Source organism: Mastomys coucha, unplaced genomic scaffold (genome assembly GCF_008632895.1).
Source record: "Mastomys coucha isolate ucsf_1 unplaced genomic scaffold, UCSF_Mcou_1 pScaffold21, whole genome shotgun sequence".
NCBI classification, from domain to species: Eukaryota; Metazoa; Chordata; class Mammalia; order Rodentia; family Muridae; genus Mastomys; species Mastomys coucha.
Genome location: NW_022196904.1, coordinates 93119361 through 93120486, shown reverse-complemented (window position 1 = coordinate 93120486; position 1126 = coordinate 93119361). Strand labels below are relative to the sequence as shown.

The 1126-nt window shown below is 47.3% G+C and overlaps 1 protein-coding gene across 3 annotated transcripts in view; it reads right to left on the bottom strand.

The window, feature by feature from the left end:
- Positions 1 to 1126, bottom strand: part of LOC116102719 (tripartite motif-containing protein 34A) — a 10732-nt gene that overhangs the window by 2126 nt on the left and 7480 nt on the right. For all 3 annotated transcript variants that reach the window (XM_031387709.1, XM_031387711.1, XM_031387710.1), the window contains 2 exons: positions 954 to 976; positions 162 to 262 (listed from right to left, as the gene is read on the bottom strand). In XM_031387709.1, coding sequence (XP_031243569.1) covers positions 162 to 262; positions 954 to 976 — 124 coding nt within the window. The remainder of the gene's footprint in view (positions 1 to 161; positions 263 to 953; positions 977 to 1126) is intronic.

The window sequence follows — 1126 nt, the reverse complement described above, 5'->3', positions numbered from 1 at the left end:
AAAAAAAAAAAAAAAAAGAAACCTAAAAAAAAAGAGGCTTAAAACAGTTTAAAGGTCCTCTCTGGTAAACAAGAGCACTTTAAGGTGCTCCCTCAGACACAGCTGCATGTCCTCCCCCTCCCTGACTCCCCTGTTCTCTTTATCATCAGCACTCTCCTCACCTCTAAACTTCTGTAGCACGCCACTCAGATCAGGAGCTTGGAATACCACCTTCAGTTTCTTAGAAACTGCTTTTGGCTTCTTCAATGTCCAGATCTGACTCCTAGGGATGGAGGAGTATTTTAACCTTTTCACCTGTCGTGTTGTTGTCTTCCTAACACACTGGCCTTTATCTCCTTCCACATCACTGATGTGCTTGACAGCCGAGGAGCCTAAGGAAAAGCCCTGACTATGATGAGGCAGAAGCCGCAGTCCTTTGTGAAATGCTCCCTGTGACACTGGGAGGTTCTACACCTCTTGAAGTCACAGTTGCCTCATCTAAACATGGGGGTAACTCTCATCTCTTTTGAAATCTCATAGAAATAATATAAAGTTGGGTAAAAAGCATCAGAAAGCCTTTGCCACCGCACTGAGGGTGCCGTGAGGACATATGTGTCCTCAAGGAAATTGAGAGCCAGGCTGAAGGTCCTGGCTGTGATGTAGGGTTCCGCAGACAACCTGTGAGTTTGTGAGTAGTCGGAAGCCTGGGTTCCAGTGGTACCTATCCCCACCCCCAGGCCCCATAGAGATAACAGATGGTTCTTCTTGGGGGGAAAAAGAAAGCCTGAACTCCAGGTGTGACCCACATCAGAGATAACAGATTGTTATGGGGGAAAGTCTTGCAAAAGAAAAGTTATTGGTTAAAATGAATGTGGTCAGCCAGACTTAGAGGCTCCTGTCTGTAAAACTAATCAGGACACCTAGTAACTCATCTTCATCACACAAAAGCACCGCTCGGGATCACCCGTACTCACCATTTCAGGATACCGCTCATATCCTGGGAGAAGAAAAAGAAAAAACACAAGTCACAATGTGTGGGAATTAGAGCAGTGTGAGTGACAAAAGCAAAGGAGGAGGGGGAACCAGCAGAAGCAGCAGCACCAGCAGCAGTGGCGGAGGAAGAGGGGGAGGGGGAGGGGGAGGGAGG